General features: G+C 46.4%; 1 protein-coding gene across 3 annotated transcripts in view; it reads left to right on the top strand.

The window, feature by feature from the left end:
• Nucleotides 1-16,012, top strand: part of ACHE (acetylcholinesterase (Cartwright blood group)) — a 111,318-nt gene extending 95,306 nt beyond the window's left edge. For 2 of the 3 annotated variants that reach the window (XM_033925309.1, XM_033925310.1), the window contains exons 2-4: nt 4,026-5,563; nt 7,150-7,316; nt 14,159-16,012. In XM_033925309.1, the coding sequence (XP_033781200.1) occupies nt 4,026-5,563; nt 7,150-7,316; nt 14,159-14,274 (1,821 nt within the window). In that variant the 3' untranslated portion in view covers nt 14,275-16,012. Of the gene's footprint in view, nt 1-3,810; nt 5,564-7,149; nt 7,317-14,158 lie in introns of those variants that run through there. The other variant, XM_033925308.1, reaches the window with a different exon arrangement.
• The last annotated feature ends 3,600 nt before the right edge of the window (nt 16,013-19,612 follow it).

Genomic DNA, 19,612 nt, shown 5'->3' with positions numbered 1-19,612 from the left:
TGCTGCTGTGACCTTGTAATGTGTTGAATTGTAATGCTTTTCGGTGTAAGTCTATATAATTAAAAAATAACTTTCCAGTAGATAGATCCTAAGTACACTACCGAACAGGGCTCTGGGTTTCTGGTCCAGAAATATCTATGAAAAAGGACCATTTCAATTAAATGATTAATTTATGGAGCATGTGTGGTTGGGCAGACTGGATGGACCATTCGGGTCTTTATCTGCCATTATTTACTACTAATGAAACCGGTGTCAGGTCAAAAGCGCGCCGGGACAAAGGCGCGCGCAGACAATTGAGCGCAGCGTGGAGGCATGCGCCGCAGAAAATTACTGTTTTTACGGCTCCGATGGGGGGGTGTGGGGGGGAACCCCCCCCCCCACTTTACTTAATAGAGATCGCGCCGCATTGTGGGAGCGTTGTGGGGGGTTTGGGGGGTTGTAATCCCCCACATTTTAAGTTTACAGTAAAATGTGGAGGGTTACAAACCCCCAAACCCCCCACAATGCCGGCGCAATCTCTATTAAGTAAACGGGGGGCTCCCCAACAAAAACCCCCGTCGGAGCCCCTAAAAACTGTCATTTTCTTCGGCGCGCGCCTCCGTCTTTCGCTCAGCTGTCGGCGCGCGCCTTTGTCTTTCGCCGAGTTGTCTATGAACCAATGAAACCATCTGATTCTTTCATTTATTCAGTTTTCTATACATTGCCTCAAGGGAGCTCACATGAATTTGTTCAGGGACTCAAGCATCTTTCCCTGTCTGTCCTGGCGGGCTCACAATCCATCCACTGTACCTGGGGCAATGGGGGGGGGGGGGGATTAAAGGGCGAATTCTATAAGCAGCGCCCAAAAGTTAGGTGCCGATGTAGGCACTGTTCAGCGCGATTCAAGTAAAATCGGGTGCTGTTTAATGAATCACGCTGAGCGGCCCCTATTCTGGAAGTGCCCAATAAATAGGCCAGCTCTAGGCACCGCTAAGACTTTGGCGCCTACGTGAGCGCAGACGCACGCTTAAGTGAAGCGATTCTGCAACAAGGCGCCCGACATGTAGCCCACGCTTAACGTGCATCACGCCTATTTTTTTTTTTTAAGGCCGCCTAACTTGTTAGAAGCGCCTTGTTGCAGAATTGCGCTTTCTTGATAGGCGCCTAAGTGTCAATTATTGCTGATAAATAAGCTTAATCAGGCTTGTTATTCGGTTCATAGACAACCCCGCGAAAGACAAAGGTGCGCGCCGACAACTGAGCGCAAGACGGAGGCGCGCACCGAAGAAAATTACAGTTTTTAGGGGCTCCGACGGGGGTTTTTGTTGGGGAGCCCCCCCAGTTTACTTAATAGAGATCGCGCCGGCGTTGGGGGGGGTTTGGGGGGGTTGTAACCCTCCACATTTTACTGTAAACTTAACTTTTTCCCTAAAAACAGGGAAAAAGTTAAGTTTTCAGTAAAATGTGGGGGTTACAACCCCCCAAACCCCCACAACGCGGCGCGATCTCTATTAAGTAAAGTTCCCCCCCCATGCCCCCCCGTCGGAGCCCTGAAAACAGTAATTTTGTGCGGCGCGCACCCCCATGCTGCGCTCAATTGTCTGGGCGCACCTTTGTCCCAGCGCGCTTTTGACCTGACACCTGTTATTCAATTTGGGCCTAAGTGACTTGCCCAGGTTCACAAGGAGCAGCGTGGATTTGAACTCTCCACCTCAGGGTACGGAGGCTGTCTCTTTAACCGCTGCACCACACTCTCCATGCTCCTCTTTCGCAGCTATCTTAACTTGTTTGTCTTCTGGTTTTCATAATCTTTATTTTTGTATATACGTGTACATTATTGTAGAGCCCAAGAAAAGGAAGTCTTATTTTAAAGCCAGATCTGGCCTGCAGCCCCTTTTTCTAAATTTACTGTGTCTGGTAGAGGAGTGGCCCAGTGGTTAGAGCAACTGCCGCAGCACCCTCAGGTTGTGTGTTCAAGTCCTACCGCAGTTCTTTGTGACTCTGGGCAAGTCACTTAACACTTTATTGTCCTAGGTACAAAATAAGAACCCATCTAAAATATGCAAACTGCCCCCACCGCCGCAGCAACAGGGAACATACACTGCCCAGTCTCCGGAAGGTAGTGGTGGAGCTCTGAGGCTTTTTCCTCCTGATCTTGCACCGATAACATTAGCTGTGTGAATGTTTAGAAATATTAATTTATTAGTTTCCAATTTAAAGCACGCTTTTGAGATTGGAATTCACAAGTGTCTCATTGGGGCACATACTGTATATGTTGCTCTTTAGCAAGATTTGGGGGGATTAGGTGGGTGGGGGTCAATATTCAGCCAGATTAGAGAATGACACGGGGACAAATTTTTTCCTGTCCCTGCGGGAACTCATTTTCCCGTCCCGTCCTGGCGAGTTCTTTTCCTCTCCCTGCCCCATTCCTGCAAGCTCTGTCCTCACCTACACAAGCCTCAAACCCTTTAAAATCCTAAGTAGCAACATTCTAGGGCTCAGATTGTGATGTCATAATGCCTCGTTCCACCAATGCCTAAGCTCCATCCTCACCTGCACAAGCCTCAAACCCTTTAAAATCCTAAGTAGCAACATTCTAGAGCTCAGATTGTGATGTCATAATGCCTCATTCCACCAATGCCTAAGCTCCGTCCTTATCTGCACAAGCCTCAAACACTTTAAAATCATAAATGTCTGAGGCTTGTGCGGTTCAGGCAGAGCTTACAGGAATGGGAGTGGGACAGTGACAAAACTCACGGGGACGGGACGGGACGGGGAAATTAAGTTCTTGCGGGCACGGGGAAAAATGTATCCCGTGTCATTTTTTTGCTTTCCCAGTATAAGATAGACAGCTAGGTCCCTCTGCCCAATATCTGTGGCGTCCAGATCGCTCTTGAACAGGCCCGGCACTAAAGTGCGTGCTGTGATGAGATTCCGGGTGTGCTGCGCAACGCCAGCGTGGAGGAGAGGCACCGGCACTGGCTGGCTGCTTACAGGAGGTGCCTCGCACAGCAAGAGGCATGTCCTGTAGGCAGTCAACCGGCGTCGGCCCCGGCACCTCTCCTATCCGCACCCACTCCCCCCCCCCCCCCCCCCCCCCCCCCGGGCATAGTAATAGCAGGCTCAGAGCCCTATCTGAAGGGCCTCCGCGCAGGCACGGACATCGACGTAATGGCATCAGCCACGCATGTGATGTCATCACGTCGACAGCCACGCATTTCCAGATGCCCTCCAACCGTGGCCCTGAATTTAATGCGCCACAGGCTTCAAAAACGTTTCTGGGCCTCTGGCCTAGGCACTGTCCAGTTTTGTGCTACTGACTAGTCTGTGGAGACCCAGTCAGCACTAGTCAACCTGGTAGAAGACTCTCGTACCCGTTTAACTAGCACTGAATACATCCCTGTTGTTTTTATCTGGTCTCAAGTAATGGCACCGGAGACCAGCAGCACCATTTTCCTGTCAAAAGAGAAGGAGCACAAAGCCTTCCTGCTGACAGAGGAAGTTCTCTTATGTCACTTTTTCATTATCTGCTATTCAGAACCAAAGCATCTGGCAGAGAAGTAGACGAGCTGTGCCTTCCGTCCCTATAGCTCTAAAGTTACATGTGGTGCTCTTTGGGATACCATTGTCCCTGAGCGACTTCAAATGAACCAGGTATCACAAATGTCCAGCCTGCAGGAGGGCTGCTTGTTTTTGTGCCCTGCAAGGGACTGATAAAACATTAACATGGTAAGAAGCAATAAATACAGCCTTTGGAAGGAGGCAGGGTTATCTTATCTCCCAGAACCCCAGCTGATTTCATTTGCTAAGTAAAATGTTCTTAGAGTGTCAGAGAAACAGCATATGGAAGAAAGCACTGCATGCATAAGTTTTAAGTTCTAGCCCACTGCACAACAACTACTAGTGAGCTGAAAGCTTTCATGTGCTTTCAGCTCATGAACAGTGGAACAGTGGACTGAGTTTTTACTGCAGTCTTCTTTTTCTCTTGCTGTCCTGCAGCTGACCTGTTTTTTTTTTTTTTTCTGTCTGTAATGTTCTCCTTCCAGATGAGCGACAAAAGAAAAGAGATGCCGTCTTCAGCTGCAGGTTCCCTTTTGAGCTGTTGGCTCTGTGCGCTCCTTCTGTCGGCGACCCTCATCTCGGCACAGAGCAACAGTGAACTTCTCGTCGACACCAAAGCTGGGACAGTTCAAGGGATCCAAATACCAGTTCTGTCCGGTTACATTTCTGCCTTTTTGGGGATCCCTTTTGCTGAACCCCCACTGGGTAATAAGAGGTTCCAAAGACCTGTACCCAAAGAACCATGGAGTGGGACTTTAGATGCCACCTCGTACCCTAATGTCTGTTATCAGAATGTGGACACTCTTTACCCGGGCTTCCCAGGCATAGAGATGTGGAACCCTAACAGAGAGATGAGTGAGGACTGTCTCTATCTTAATATCTGGGTCCCCTCACCAAGACCACAGAGTGCCACAGTATTAGTTTGGATCTATGGTGGAGGTTTTTATAGTGGATCCTCAACTTTAGACGTCTACAATGGAAAGTATCTTAGCCATGAGGAAAATATTGTGGTTGTGTCCATGAACTATCGGGTCGGTGCCTTTGGTTTTCTGGCCATCCCTGGCAGTAATGAAGCCCCTGGAAATGTAGGCTTGTTAGACCAGCGTTTGGCATTACAGTGGATTCAAAACAATATTCATTTCTTTGGTGGAAACCCTAATGCTGTGACAATCTTTGGGGAAAGTGCCGGGGCAGTGTCTGTGGGTATGCATCTCCTCTCACCTAGCAGCAGATCTTTGTTCACTCGCGCAATCATGCAGAGTGGGGCACCTAATGGTCCATGGGCCATATTAACCCCAGCAGAAGGCCATCGGAGAGCCACATTTCTGGGCAACCTGCTTGGCTGCAATGGTAATGATGCCTCAGAATTAGTGGACTGCCTGAAAACTAAACAACCCCAAGAACTGATTGACAAAGAATGGTCAGTCCTACCATATTCCAGTGTCTTCCGTTTCCCCTTTGTCCCAGTCAATGATGGGGACTTCTTTCCAGACACACCTGAAGTCATGCTCAATATGGGCAACTTCAAGGAGACAGAACTGTTGATGGGTGTGAACCAAGATGAAGGTTCTTACTTCCTGATATATGGCGTTCCCGGCTTCAGCAAAGACAACGACAGCCTCATCACAAGAGAAGACTTTTTAGGTGGTGTGAAAATGGCTATTCCCCATGCCGATGACATTGCCATGGAAGCTGTGATCCACCAATATACTGACTGGAAGGATGAAAATAATGGCCTGAAAAATCGTGACGCCATGGATGACATTGTTGGGGACCAAAATGTCATCTGTCCCTTGAAACAATTTGCCACTAAGTTTGCCGAATATGGTAATAAAGTCTACATGTACCTATTTGATCACCGTGCATCCAATCTGGTATGGCCTGAATGGATGGGGGTGCCACACGGCTATGAGATTGAGTTTGTTTTTGGGCTGCCACTGGATAAGACTCTGAATTACACACCTGAAGAGGAGGAGCTGAGTAGACAGATCATGCATTACTGGGCCAACTTTGCAAGAACAGGGTAAGAAAGTGAGAAGGGCCTTGAATGAAGACGCTTTCAAGTTACTAGCATCTTCCTCCTTATAAGAAAATCAGAGGCAGAAAAGGAGAAGAGAGCTCGGTGGTATATGTTAAGTAAAGTTTAAGGTTAATCCACAATAAGATGTATTAAAGGAGTCTGTGGTGAGGTACATTAAGGGGAATTTTATTAAGGCAATTTTAGGGGGGTCTGTGATGGGATATAGAATTTTCAGGAGGTCTTTGGTGAGGTATATTAAGGAAGAGATTTTAGGCCGGGGTTATATGGATTTAGTATGGTGAGATGGATTAAGGAAATTCTCAGGGAGTCTGTGGTGAGGTATATTATGGGAGACAAAGAGATGTAGAGTAAACTATATTAAAGGAGGGTGAATTCTAGTGAAATACATAGAAACATGATGGCAGATAAAGGCCAAATGGCCCATCTAGTCTGCTCATCTGCAGCATCCACTATCTCCTCCTTTCCCTATAGGCTACGGCTCTTAACACTCACATTGTGAGGTCATAGAGCTCTATGGTTATAGAAACCTAGAAACATGATGGCAGATAAAGGCTAAACGGTCCATCCAGTCTGCCCAACCTCAGCATCTACTATCTCTTCCTCTCTCTAAGAGTTTCCACATGCCTGAACCATGCTTTCTTGAATTCAGACACAGTCTCCATCTCCACCATCTCTACTGGGAGACTAGTCCACTCATCTACCACCCTTTCTGTAAGGGAGTTTCAATAAGGGGTGGGGTTGGGAACCTATCGTTAGATATATTAAAGCGAGGGTTTTATAGGTCTGGGGGCTACGATGGGATATATTATGGGTTTTGAGGGGTTGATGATTAGATTTATTACAGAGGAGTGTTATGGGTCTGTACTGAGGTATGTTTACAGGAAGATTATGAGGAATACATTACGGGAGGTTTTATGGGTCTGTTCTGGGGTTTATTAAGGGAAGGTTTTGGTGGGGGAGGGGGCTAAGATGAGATATATTACAGGAGAATAATGTTGCTCTGTACCAAGATTTATTAAAGGAGAGTTTTTTTGGGGGGTATGATGAGATATTTTTAGGAGAATAATATGGGTCTGTGCCAGGGTTATTAAGGGAAGGTAGGGGGGGGGTCTTTGATGAGATATATTAGGGGAAAATAATATTGGACTTTACCAGGGTTTATTAAGGGAAGGTTTGGGAGTGCAAGATATATTTTAGATCTGTACCTGGATTTATTAATGGAGGGTTATGGGTCTGTGCCGGAGGGTTTGGGAGGCTATGCTGAGGTATTATGGGAGGTTTTTAGGTTTCTGTGATAAGTATTTAAAGGCGCCTACAACAAGAGTAAAAGTCATGCTCAATGGTCATGTGGGTGCAGATCCGATCGAGGCCCAGCTGCTATCTAAATCCACTTCAGATGAATGTAATTATCACTCAGTACTGAGGTGTTGGTCTGTGACCCAGTATGGGCAGGAGTTTTGGTCCCTTAATTGAGGAACACCAGTTTGCAGACCGTCTCTCATTCGCAACTATTAAAAGGGAGCAATATCTTATAGAACTGGTGATAACTTATGCTTACTGCCTTGCAGGAACCCTAATGATCCCGGTGACCGAGAAAGAGAGTGGCCGGTGTACTCAACAGGCGAACAGCAATACCTCACCCTAAATAGCAAGGAGTTCAAAGTTCAGCAGGGACTTCGAATCCAGATGTGCACTTTCTGGAACCGTTTCCTCCCAAAGCTACTGAACATTACAGGTATAGAGAAGTGGCATCCATACCTGTTCTATCAGCCCAGGAATTGCATGGGTTGAATATTTCGGCACACATCCTTAAATCACACCACTAAAAGAGGCGTGGGTGTGTTCATCCTAGCTCTACAGAACGGGAATCCGTTAAGTTTTCCCGTTTCATGTTTCAGTTCCGAAAATGGGCATAAAAGTACGAGGGATCTTTAAAAGGTTTCTGCACTTTCTTTTTTTTTTTTTTTTTAACACTGTTTATTAACTATCTCAAGAGCAAATTCCAACTCTTTTCCACAGGTGAGCTGGCTTTGCCTGACTGACTCGTCATATGATATTTTATTACACGCCTTCTTGCCTTTTTACCAACTCTTTTTCTCATGAAAATATGAAAGTGTGGAAATCTTTTGAAGAGCCCTCATTCATGGCTCTGGCCATAGAAGAGGCTTAGGAGGACCTGGGTGTGGAACTACCCTGTCTTTCTACCCCCCCCCCCCCATCCATCAAGATCAATGAAATCTGGTCACATGGGGTGACAGTACACTCTGGTCAGGAAAGAGGTGGGTGATGGGGGGTCATCTTTACTGGGACAGCCTTCTCACTGGCCATTGCAAGGTGTGGCATGTGTGGTAGAGGAGCTGGACTTCTGCAAGGATATAATTTCAATGAGGATAAAAATGGGGAAGAGACAGACAAAACCTTGGGCAAGAAGTTCACTCTAAACAGGGGAATGTTGGATCTAAAATGGCACTTTGATAGGAAGGGAAACTCCAAAGTGCCCAACAGACACTCAAATAAACAGTAAAGAACAGTTCAGCAGCAGTGTCCAAAACAGTTATTTCACTTAATCTATGAGGCAAGCTGCCCCTCTCTCTGATGTGAGAACTCCACTCTCTACCTTCTTTGGTATCCTCTCTGATGTGTACATTATTCTTCCTAAGGGCTTTTTTAAAAGATTGTAGGCTTAGGAGTAGAGTCTCCATGGGAAAGACATGTGGCCTCAGCTTCTGCAACTGTGCATGCTAAACATTACTACTGCTACTATCACTAATAATAAAACCCTAAGCATGCATGCGCATTCCTACCTGCGTGATCCATGCTCTGTAGCTCCGTGTCTTCGCATGCGCAATAGAAGGAGTCAGTGGTGGTTTCTTCTGCGCATGCGGAGGCACCTTAAGCAGGGACGCACGGAGGCTACTCCCCCCTCCCGCCCTCACTCCGTCTAACACAGCGGGGCCTGAGGTCTGGACGGCTCCCTTAAAGTACCTTGCCGAAGTTATATTTAAATTCAAAGCCTCTGCAGCTCCTCTCACGAGCCACACCTGCGTCAGAAGCCTCTCTGACGTCATGTCAGAGAGAAGGCTTCTGACGCAGACGCGGATCATGAGAGGAGCTGCCACAGCAGCTTTAAACTCAAAAATAACTTTGGCAAGGGACTGTAAGGGAGCCGGCCAGAAACAAAGAAATGCTGCTGCACAGGGAAGTGGAGGGAGAGGGAATGCTGCTGCACAGGGAAGTGGGGTAGGGGAGGGAAATTCTGCTGCTGCACAGGGAAATGGAGGGGGAGGGAATGCTGCTGCTGCTGCACAGGAAAGTGGGGGGGGGGGGAGAAATGCTGCTGGTGAGAAAAGGAGGCTGGGGCTGGAAGCTGAAAAGGAAAAGATGGGAAAAGGGAGCTGGGGGGAGTAAAATGGGTTTGGTGCTGGGGCTGAAAACAGGGGACATGTGAGTGAAGAGAAGGTTATGTGTTGAAGGCAATCTCACTCAACAGAGAAACAGACTTTGCTTCTGCTAGCTATTACAGAGACAGGAGATAGAGGGAAAGGAAGAATGGAAGAAGAAAAAAAAATTAGGAAAACCCTAAGCTCATGAATATGGCTCATGGAATTCTTCCAGCCCCACTGCATGTGCATGTGTGCACTTGTGCATATTTGTGTGCACATGGACAAAAAAAAACCAACCCCTTTCACTGCACGTAGTACCCTTTATACCCAGCAGATGTCACTGTTGACATCATCTGGTCTTAAAGGTTCCTTTCATTACAAACCATTTAAACCAGCATATCGCAAACTGTGTGCAACACACTAGTGTGCCTCCTCAGATTTCAGGTGTCGTGACACACTGGGGAGGAGGAGAGGCACCATTGCCGGCTGACTGCCTAAAGGATGTGTCTCTCACAGCGAGAGGCAGGTCCTGTAGGCAATCATCCAGTGCCTCTCTTCTCTAGCCTTCTTCCCTGCTGGTACCTTCCCCACCCCCACTGGCAACTCAGGGCCCATCTGGAGGGCCTTCGCATGTGCGCGGATGTTGATGTGATGATGTCATGGCAACATTCACGCACTTCTGGGAGCCTCAAGCCATGGCTACTACGTTTAGTGTGCCACAGCTTGAGAATGTTTGCGGGACACTGATTTAAACACAACAGGGAGGGATGTTAATCATAGATAAGAGGTTAAGGACCTAAGATTGGACAATAGTCACATAAGGAAACTCTGGCAGTCCTAGGAGGAGTAAAAGCTGCTTATATAGAGGCTGGAAGAACTGGGAGCCCTCCAGGCTGTACATCTCTCGCTCACCTGCTACAGCCCCTATTTATACGTTTTTGGTACTCGACCTTCCATGCACTGCCCCACCTCTCTCCCCTGTCTCCTTCACCCCCTCCATTAACAAGTAGGGATGTGCATTCATGTCTTGTTATTTTTAATTCAAAATGACAGGAAGATCCCTCACTTCTGTGTCAGAAGGAATGCACACTCTTTCCATTGGGTGCAAATTGTTACCCAGTAGTGCATGCTTTTTGGCAATTTTGAGAGCAAAAAAAAAGCCCTTTGGGTATGGCTTCCGTAATGTTTTAAGGCTTATTTGAAAAGGTTTATGTGCATGACCGCAGGGAAGCATGAACTGTGCTTGCCATGGCTATGAAGCAATAAAGGGGAGGTGGGTGGAAGTATGCATTGGGATTTTTTGAGGAGGCTACGGGGCACAGCACTGACAGGCAGCATTTTCTGTAATGTGCCTTTTTTTCTGATGTTTACTGTGTGTGGCTGATGAGATTTTTTTGATTGTCGCATTTGTTTGTTTTCTTTTGCTTTGTCTTTTTCAAGGCCTTTATTTCAGTTTTCATTTTGTGCATATACGTTTTGCAATTTATGTTGGTAGCGATTCTGTAAGTGGGCACAGTGGCTTAGTAAGGGGGTGGGGTGTGTGGATCGCCCTGAGCGCCGTCTCGATGGGGACATTGGCACCTCCCCACACCACGCCACACTCGTGACATCCCTCTCCCCACCCTGTAACTCTGTAGATCTTTGCCCAGCATGAGCGACTTCTCCTACCTGTTGCTCGCTCCAGGCTGGTTCCCCCTCGGAATCACTTCTGGGTTGCGGGGCCAGGAAGTGATGTCAGAGGGAAACTCAACGCTGGCGTGAGCAGCATGCTGGAGAAGCCACTTGCACTGGTGAAGATTTACAGAGGTATGCGGGGGGAAGGGAGAGCATGAGTACGGAGTGGAGGCAGGAAGGAGGGGGGATAACACTGCCCTGGGTGCCTCCTACCCTCACTTCGCCACTGAGTGGGCACCACTAAGTGCCATATGTTGAGAGCCTATTCTGTAATGGCATCTGGGTTGCCAGACTCTGTTACAGATTACTAGGGTAATTAAATATTGGCATGCCTTACTGCTATTGCCTCAATGTGGCAAGACCACTAGTGTAGTAAGTGGAGTGTGGTCTTGCCCAAGTGATCTTCCTAAGGGTGCGGTGGCACCCCTCCTCCTTTCTGCCCTCCCTCCCCGCCTGCCCGCTTGCTCGCTCCCCGCTCCTCTCCTTGCCATGTGCGCCCCTTGCCTCGCCTGTACCTTTTTGGCGCTCTCTCTGACGTCACTTCCAGGACCCGCACCTAGGAAGTGACGTCAAAAGGGGTACAGGGAAAGGGAAGGGGGCACGCGGGGAGGGGTGCTACCGCTCTGGGAGCTGCTCACCACTGGACAAGACTTCCTGTATGTTATAAGTTCTGTGCATGTGCTTGACCCTCGTGCATGCCCCCATTGCAGAACAGCACTTAGACACTCTGCTAGCACTTTCACCAGTCAGTTTACACTTGCATGTATAAGTGCTAATATTCTGTCAATTAACTCATGCAAGGTGTGCAGAAATTAATTTCCTTTTGGCGATTATTTTTGCACATTGTAGCCCACCTGTCTTTCTTGTGGGGGATGGCACAGAACATAAATTGCAAATTAAGAACATAAGAATTGCCAAACTGGACAGACTGTAGGTTCATCAAGCACAGTATCCTGTTTCCCAAAGTGGCCAACCCAGGTCACAAATACCTAGCAACATTCTAAAGAGTAAAGCAGATTTTATGCTGCTTATCCTAGAAATAAGCATTGGATTTCCCCAAGTCCATCTTAATAATGGCTTATGGCCTTTTCTTTTAACAACTTGTCCAAACTTTTTTTTTTAAACCCTGCTATACTAACTGCTTTTACCACATTTTCTAGCAACAGAGTCCAGAGTTTAATTACATATTGAATGAAGAAATAATTTCTCCGATTTGTTTTAAATTTACTACTTAATAGCTTCATTGTATGCCCCTTGTCTTTGCGTGTTTGGAAAGAGTAAACAAATGATTCACATCTACTCATTCCACTTCACTCAATTAAATTACAAGGTCTCTTAAAAAAATCTGGAGGAGGTTGTTCATCATCAAAATCCTCCTTCTCCTCACCCCCAGAAGGATGCCACACTGAAGAAGGAGGGACTCAAGAGAGGAGAGCCATTAGTCATAATAAAAGATGACATAACCTTGAAATAATAATAGCAATAATAAAGAGGTTAGGTTCTTATCTTGTCAATATCTTTTCTAGTAGGTAGGTATGTATTCTCCCCATGTTCACAAGCCATGCACAAGGAATTCACTGCAGGTTTTCAACTCCTCCAGAGGGCTCTGCTGCCCCCTTCAGTTTGTACCAAAGCAGATGATAGCCCTATATAGAAATACATAAGAAGGAGGGATACAGGTAGACACCCCAAATACATTTCTGTTCTGCTCTGAAAGAAGTATAACAAACATGTTAAATATCATAGTTGAACAAACATCGATATAACCATACCAAACAGAAATATTGTATGGAACTCAAGCATTCCCCAATGTGTTATAGCAATAGATTATTCTGCATACCCTTAAGGTCTGACTGACATCATAATCTCAGTTTTGACTCAAACTTTCCGATTGAGACAGTAGGCAGGTAGAGAACTAACTTACATGGTAGGGTTTAAAATGGCACACCTATCTACCAGAAAAGATATTAGCAAGGTAAGAATCTAATCTCTTTTTCCAATGCAATAGGAGTGTCATTCTGGACAACAGGGAAGTACAAAAGCAATCCCAGAAATCTAGAGCAGGTCCTTTGCACCTGCTCGTAACATTCGCTGAAGTTAGAAGGGAAAAGATTCCGTACAAACGTAAGGAGGTTTTTCTTCACCCAGACAGTGGTAGAAATCTGGAATGCTCTTCTGGAGGCTGTTATAGGGGAAAACACCCTTCAGGAATTCAAGACAAGGTTGGATAAGTTCCTACTGGAACAGAACATATGCAAGTAAGGCTAGACTCAAATAGGACACTGATCTTTGACCTAAAGGCCACTGCGTGAGCGGACTGCTAGGCACAATGGACAACTGGTCTGACCCAGCAGCAGCAATTCTTATGCTCTTATGTTCTTATTAAGACCCAAAGATGTCCTTTCGCACTGCCACATCCACTCTGTTGAACTTGGAGAATGTATACAGTGTGGACCAAATCTCTTCGGGTGAAATCACCCGAGCTTCCACCCACAAAGAAGCCATGCTTCTTGTGGAATATGCTTTCAAGAAGACCGACGACTGCTTGCCACATGCAGTATATGCTGACAATATGGCTATGCATATCCATCTTGAAATGGTAGTCTTGGACCCTGGTCTGCAGCATCTAGCCTGACTGGTGAGCACAAACAGATGGCCAGAAAGTCAGAACTCACTATTACACATGCTCTGAAGGTGCTACAGCTTGCCAACCTCAGCTTTAAGAAGTAGCTGGAACTAGGAGAAGAATCACTGCCTCAGTCAGTCAATACTACAAATGCTGAGATCTTCGGGCTACCAGTTGGACCAAAGTCAGACTGATAACCCCCACGGAACTGTGCACGCAAAGGGAGAGAGGCAAAATCAAAGCCAGCACCCTGAAGAGCTCCACTAAGCCCTGAAGAGCCTAACAGCCTGCGCTCAAGCCCTTGCGATTCAGTAGATGAGTTAAGCTACTAGGGATATGGACCCCGAGATCCACAAAATTTTCTGAAAGCTGGCCAAACAGGTCCCCAAGGTCCTGCTGGCTGTAGACCAAGTCTGCTTTTACTCTATGCAGGCAGAGCTTACACCCCTCCCCCCGCACTGGAGAGTTCTGGTACACCAAAATCCACAAAAAACTTGAAAAAATACTGAAAATAATAAAGAAATATAAAGAGCAGATCAGAAAGACACCTTCCGGCTCGAATGCAGAAGGAAAAATTGAAAGGGGCAGCAGAAGGAGAAGGAGGAAGAGTTGAAAAACTGGAGTGGATTCCTTCTGCACGGCTTGTGAGCATGTGGAGAATACGCTACTGTTCAGAATGACACACCTATTGCACTAGAAAATATATTACCCCCAAAAGGATAATCTAGAAATTAGTCCAGAGATCAGGAAGGGATGAAGGAAATAAGAAACATTTCTGCTGTAATTAGATCAGCAGGGTATCCTTCATCCAATGACAATCGCTGCCATCCAGTGGTCGCCTCCCTCCCTTTGGCTCTTTCTTGATGCAGCCTCCCCTTTTCTCTCTTTTCCTAGACAACATCAATGAAGCAGAGAGACAGTGGAAGCAGGAGTTCCATCGTTGGAGTGCCTATATGATACACTGGAAGAATCAATTTGACCACTACAGCAAGCAGGAGAAATGTTTGTAATTGTGAGACCCCGGACAACTTCCCCCATCCTGCCTGCTGGACCATCAGCTGCTACGCTATAGCAAGAGAGATGTTCAAAACCGTGAGATCCTTAGACCTCTCCTCATATTCATCCACCAACTGTAGCACTCAGAGCTGTTATGTACCTCTAGTCCAACCCAGTAACAGTATCTGCAGGTGATGGATATCTCCCGGTCCAGTCCTTCCCAATCACAATATCTGCGGGTGATGGATATCTCTCAGTCCAGTTCCTCCCAGTCACAGTATTTACGGGTGATGGATATCTCCCTGTCCCAGTATCTGCAGATAATGGATTACCTCCCCCCCCCAAACACACACACAGTCCAGTCTCTCCCATTAACAATATCTGCAAGTGATATGTACTTTCCAGTCAGTATCTGCAGATGACGGATATCCTGCAGTCCTTCCCAGTCACAGGATCTGCTGATGATGGATATCCCCCAGTCTAGTTATTCACAGTCACAGTATTTACAGGTGATGGATAGGCCCCAGTCTCTCCCAATCACAGTATTTACAGGCAATGGGTATCTCCCAGTCCCAGTATCTGCAGTCCAGTCTCTCCCAGTCACAGTAGCTGTAGATGATGGATATCCCCCAGTCCCTCCCAGCCATTGTATCTGCAGATGATGGATATCTCCCAGTCCAGTTCCTCCCAGTCACAGTATTTACAGGTGATGGATATCTTCCAGTCCCAATATCTGCAGATAATAGATAGCCCCCCAGTCTAGTCTCTTCCAGTAACAGGTGGTAGATATTTCCCAGTCCAGTACTTTCCAGTCAGTATCTGCAGATGATGGATAGCCCCAGTCCTTCCCAGTCACAGTATCTGCAGGTGATGGATATCCCCAAGTCCAGTTCTTCACAGTCACAGTATTTACAGGTAATTGATATCCCCCAGTCCCTCCCAGTCACAGTATCTGCAGGTGATAGATATCATCAGTTCAATCCTTCACAGTCATAGTATTTACAAGTATGGATATCTCCCATCACAGTGTCTGCAGATGATGGATATCCCTCAGTCCAGTTCATCCTAGTAAGAATATTTACAGGTGATGGATATCTCCCAGTCACAGTATCTGCAGGTGATAAATATTCCCCCAGCACTATTCCTCCCAATCACAATATCTGCAGGTGATGAAATCCCCCAGTCACAGTATCTGCAGGTAATGGATATCTTTTGTACCTCCTGCCATGAATCAGTTCCCTATATGCAGCAAAGTGCTCTGACTCCCTCCTTATCTTCTCCCTGCTTACCATTGATGGGATGGCTTATCTGTATATAATGTTTATTTAAGAAGTGATAAATTATATAAATATATATTATATACATATTATATTATATATATATATAAATACTTAAAAATATACGTGGTGCGATTGCCTGCGTCTGATTCTCATTTATCATTGATTTTCAATTGTTCACCTTTTTATGGAGTACTTCTCTTCCTTTGACCCCCTTTTGCTTAAGATATCCAGAGTAGTCTCTGCAGAGGATTCAGGCCATTTTTGGTAATGACTCACGTCCATGCTCCTCTGATCGCAGCTGTTGAAGGCCTCAGTCCCATTCTCCAGGTACTTCTAGGTCCCCCCCACTTGAGTCAGAGCCCCCCGAAAAATCTTTCTGTTGCCGTCTATGGATGTTTACTGCATGCCTCAGGATTGCGTGACTGATCCTTTCACTGTCTGTGAGCAGCACCCATTAAAAGGATTGAGGATCTCTCAGGCTCCCTTGGTCTATATGGGAGTGTGTGCAAAGTGGGCTTGCGATGTATATGTGGCTGTTTGAGAAAAGCCTGTCTGCTGTTGTAAATGTTTGTGGGCATGAATGAGTGTGCCAAACAGAAGGGATGAGGGGAAAGGTCTATTTAACTAGGTCCTGGAAAACCAAGTGGCTCAGCCGGTGTCAGGTCAAAAGCTCGCCGGGACAAAGGCGCGAGCAGACAACTGAGCGCAGCGCAGAGACACGCGCCGAAGAAAAAGACTGTTTTTAGGGGCTACGACAGGGGGTGTGGGGGGGAACCCCTCCACTTTACTTTATACAGATCGCGCCACGTTGTGGGGGCGTTGTGGGGGGTTGTAAACCCCCACATTTTAGGCGCGCGCCGAAGAAAAAGACTGTTTTTAGGGGCTGCGACAGGGGGTGTGGGGGGGAACCCCTCCACTTTACTTTATACAGATCGCGCCACGTTGTGGGGGCGTTGTGGGGGGTTGTAAACCCCCACATTTTAGTGAAAACTTAACTTTTTCCCTGTTTTTAGGGAAAAAGTTACATTTTCACTAAAATGTGGGGGGTTACAACCCCCCAAACCCTCCACAACGCCGCCGCGATCTGTATTAAGTAAAGTGGGGGGGCTCCCCAACAAAAACCCCCGTCGCAGACCCTAAAAACAGTCTTTTTCTTTGGCGCGCGCCTCCGTCTTGCGCTCAGTTGTCGGCGCGCACCTTTGTCTTCCGCGTTACTGTCTATGAACCGGCTCAGCCTAGGGTTACCAGATGTCCGGGAAAACCCGAACATGTCCTCTTTTTAGAGGACTGTCTGGGTTCCCGGACGGACTTTCCAAAACTTGGCAGTTTGTCCGGGTTTTGGAAAGCCCCAAGTTCCAGCCGTGTCTGGAAGGCCTTCAATAAGCATGTGCAGATGATGTCAAACGCATCCACGCCTGCTGGAGGCCCTCCAAATGTGACTTGGAGGTTGGGAAAAAAAAGAGAGGCAAGGCTTTTTGGGGGTGGGGCTGGAGGCAGAATAGGGCAGGATGGAGACAGAACAAGGCGGGGCTGGACCAAAATGGGGCAAGAACCATGCACCCGGGTTTGCCCTTTGTAAAATATGGTAATCCTAGCTCAGCCCAAGTTATAACCTTTGCCCAGATATAAAAGAGGCTTGATAGCCCACAGCCTCAGAGCAATTGCTCAGGGCTCTCTCTTTCTGGGACTTGATATACCACTTTTTCTGTGTGGTTACAATCATAGCGGTCTACTTATTTTGTACCTAGGACAATGTCGTGTTAAGTGACTTGCCCAGTCATGAGCTGCAGTGGGACTTGAATTCACAATCTCAGGGTGCTTAGGAACCAGGGATTTGAATCAGCCACTGCTCAGTTACTGTGAAAGGGAAAACCCTAAGGTTAAATTGAAGATCCATAATGTAACTTCCTATTTCCAGTGGGCAGGACAGAGCAGAAGAAAGGCTCTGGCAGTGTTCAAGGTCCAGTTAAAAGCCCACATTTTTGAGAGTACTTTCGACTCCTAACTCCTCTCACCTTGGTTCCGCATTCCCAACCCTATATGTCATGTCTGTCTGTCCAAGTTAGATTGTAAGCTCTTCAGAGCAGGGACTGTCTATAAATGTCAAAATGTACAGCACTGCATATGCTTTTCAGCTCTACATAAGTCTTTAGTAGTAGTAGTAGGCTGGATTGAGACAGGCTATGTGCAGTGAGTTGCTGTTTTCTATTAAAAACCATCGTGAATATGGTGAAACCGCAAATAATGTGATGGGAGACCTGGCCTGTTCCTGAAGCAGAGGCAAAACAAGATGAAGAAAGTGCTGGGAATCAGCGATTTTCTCTGTAAACGCTTGGAATCAGCAATTTCTCTATGAAAGCTGACATCATTTTGGGGGAGGAGCCAGCAAGCTATAATCCGTGAATAATCAAAACCGCGAATACGGAGGGAGAAGTGTATTAGCAACTTAAGGGAAGTTAAGAGAGCCGGGAGGGAGGAGGGGGGGAGTTAGAGAAAGCACAAGTTGCCAGAATGGGAGGAAGAAGAGATAGACAATATGAAAGTGAGAGATGCTGGACTGGAGTGGGAGGGAAGGAAAGCAATGCCAGAATGCTAGGGTATGGATATGTGAGAAAGAAGGGCAAGCAGGAGCTCTTGGCTCTGAAGAGGCAACGCAGGAGAAGGCCCATGAATGCTGGAGACTTAGCAGATATGTATACTGCATCAGCCGTTAGGATCACAGATGCTTACACTACAATCAGCAGACAGAAAAGAGATAAGATACTAAGATAAACAATTCTAAAGAAAACAAAAAAATATTTTATAACTATTTTTTCCTCTGAGAAGATGGTCTTATTACTAGACCATGCCCATCAAAAGCCAAAGGGGGAAAAATTAGTTGTTAGCAGTGATTTGAACCTTAAGGAACATAAGACTAGCCTTACTGGGCCAGACCAATGGTCCATCAAGCCCAGTAGCCTGTTCTCATGGTGGCCAATCCAATTCACTAGTACCTGGTCAAAATCCAAGGTGTAGCAATATTCCATGCTACCGATACAGGGCAAGCTGTGGCTTCCCCCATGTCTTTCTCAATAACAGACTATGGACTTTTCCTCCAGGAACTTGTCAAAATCTTTCTTAAAACCAGCTACACTATTGCTTTTACCACATTCTCTGGCAACACGTTCCAGAGCTTAACTATTCTCTGAGTGAAAAAATTTCCTCCAATTGGTTTTAAAAGTATTTCCCTGTAACTTCGTCGAGTGTTCCCTAGTCTTTGTAATTTTTGATGGAGTGAAAAATTGATCCACTTGTACCTCTCAGGATTTTGTAGACTTCAATCATATCTCCCCTCAGCCGTCTCTTTTCCAAGCTGAAGAGCCCTAACCGATTTAGTCTTTCCTCATACGAGAGGAGTTCCAGCCCCTTTACCATCTTGGTCGCTCTTCTTTGAACCTTATCTAGCGTCACTATATCTCCCTGACTGACCCTTACGGCGGTCCACCGGATCAAAAACCCACCATACTTCAATGATGCACAAACCTACAAAACTATTTTACCTTATGTTAGGCTATGTCCAAACGGAAAATGATGTCATTTAAACCACCATAGGCAATGTCTCTTTAGAAAATACAGCAATTTTAAAACACCCTATGTTCACTAAGTCTTTGGGTCCTTGTACAAAGGTGCGGCTAGCGGTTTTATCGCACGCACTGGATTAGCACGTGCTATAGCGCACGCTAACCGAAAATCTACCGCCTGCTCAAAAGGAGGCGGTAGCAGCTAGCGCACGCAGCAATTTAGCGCACGCTATTTCACGCGTTAAGGCCCTAGCGCACCTTCGTAAAAGGAGCACTATATTTCCATATTTGTATGTTATAACTATACTGTAAAAGCTGAAATTTATACCTCTGTGTACACCAAGTTTGTTTTTCCCACTAATGTTTGTCCTGCTTATACTCTTGTAATCCGTTCTGGGCTCCTTTGGGAGGATGGGCTAAATAAATGAATGAATGAATGAATAAATAAATAAATGAGACCAGAACTGAACGCAATACTCCAGATGAGGTCGCACCATGGAGTGATACAGGGG

The sequence above is a fragment of the Geotrypetes seraphini genome, chromosome 16 (genome assembly GCF_902459505.1).
Source record: "Geotrypetes seraphini chromosome 16, aGeoSer1.1, whole genome shotgun sequence".
In the NCBI taxonomy this organism is placed as follows: Eukaryota; Metazoa; Chordata; class Amphibia; order Gymnophiona; family Dermophiidae; genus Geotrypetes; species Geotrypetes seraphini.
The sequence above is the reverse complement of the archived record's forward strand: the minus strand, read 5'-3'. Positions and strand labels throughout refer to the sequence as shown.